This window comes from Arachis ipaensis, chromosome B05 (genome assembly GCF_000816755.2).
Source record: "Arachis ipaensis cultivar K30076 chromosome B05, Araip1.1, whole genome shotgun sequence".
Taxonomy (NCBI): domain Eukaryota; kingdom Viridiplantae; phylum Streptophyta; class Magnoliopsida; order Fabales; family Fabaceae; genus Arachis; species Arachis ipaensis.
Window position 1 is genome coordinate 58219368 of NC_029789.2, and position 1360 is coordinate 58220727.

Below are 1360 nucleotides of genomic sequence, written 5' to 3' on the forward strand. Positions count from 1 at the left end.
TGTACATCAAAGAGATAGTAAGGTTTCATGGTGTGCCATCGAGCATAGTGTCGGACCGTGATCCTCGATTCAGATCAACGTTTTGGGGAGCTTTCCAAAGAGCTTTCGGTACGAAGCTATGTCTCAGTACCGCATATCATTCGCAAACCGATGGACAGTCGGAAAGGACTATTCAAACCTTGGAAGATATGCTGAGAGTGTGTGTTCTAGATCAACCCAAAAATTGGGACCGATACATGCCATTAGTGGAGTTTGCGTATAACAACAGCTTTCATGCGAGCATTGGGATGGCTCCATATGAAGCCTTGTATGGACGGAAGTGTCAGTCTCCATTTTGTTGGTATGAATTTGGTGAAGCAAGTGTTTTGGGTCCTGATGTAATAGCAGAGACTACTGAGAACATTAAGAAGATTCGTGCAAGGATTCTAACTGCTCAAAGTCGACAGAAAAGTTATGCGAACCAGAGGAGGAAACCATTAGAGTTTGAATTGGGAGAGCACGTATTCCTTAAGGTTACACCGACGACTGGGATTGGAAGAGCAATCAAGACCAAAAATTTGAACCCAAGATATATAGGACCGTTTGAGATTTTGAAGAGATTCGAGCTGGTAGCGTATCAAGTAGCTTTGCCACCTCATCTGTCTAACTTGCATGACGTATTCCACGTGTCGCAACTTCGTAAGTACACGTCGGATGCGGCTCATGTGTTGGAGCCTGAATCGGTCGAATTGAAGGAGAACTTAACCTTCCAAGCAACGCTAGTGAGGATTGATGACACTAGTGTGAAGAAGCTTCGAGGAAAGGATGTTCCATTGGTTAGAGTTGCTTGGGGGCGGGCTGGAATTGAAGAGCATACTTGGGAGTTAGAGTCTGAAATGCGAAAGGATTTTCTCGAGCTTTTCTCAGGTAATTCAAATTTTAAGGGCAAAAATTTCTTATTTGGTGCGGAGAATGTAAGAACTGCAACTAATCAACTGGTTAATTAAGTGATTAATTGCCCTAATTAGATTTTGAAAATTTATAATGAGAATTTGAGGATTTAAAGGTGATTTTCGGACTCAGTAGGTCTTTCTGAGTCAGAAAATGTGCTTTCTGCAAAAAACCGTAAAAAACTGCAAATCGGCAGTTGAACCGGTTCATGTCTGCCCAGTACCACATGAGAAAAACTGAAAACAGCCAAAAACTTTAGAAAAACATTAGAAATGGAAAACCAGACGTTAATTTTAAAGGTTTGGCCCGAAGTTGGGCTAAGCGGGCTAAAAACACTAACGGATTGGACCGGGCCCAAGTTGGGACCAAGTCCAACATATAAAAGGTGTTAATTTTAAGTGAACCAAACCAGCCACAACCCCATTAAACA

General features: G+C 42.1%; 1 protein-coding gene across 1 annotated transcript; it reads left to right on the forward strand.

The window, feature by feature from the left end:
- Positions 288 to 986, forward strand: LOC107640642. Its single transcript, XM_016344152.1, has one exon. The coding sequence runs from the start codon at positions 288 to 290 to the stop codon at positions 984 to 986; it is 699 nt and encodes a 232-aa protein (XP_016199638.1).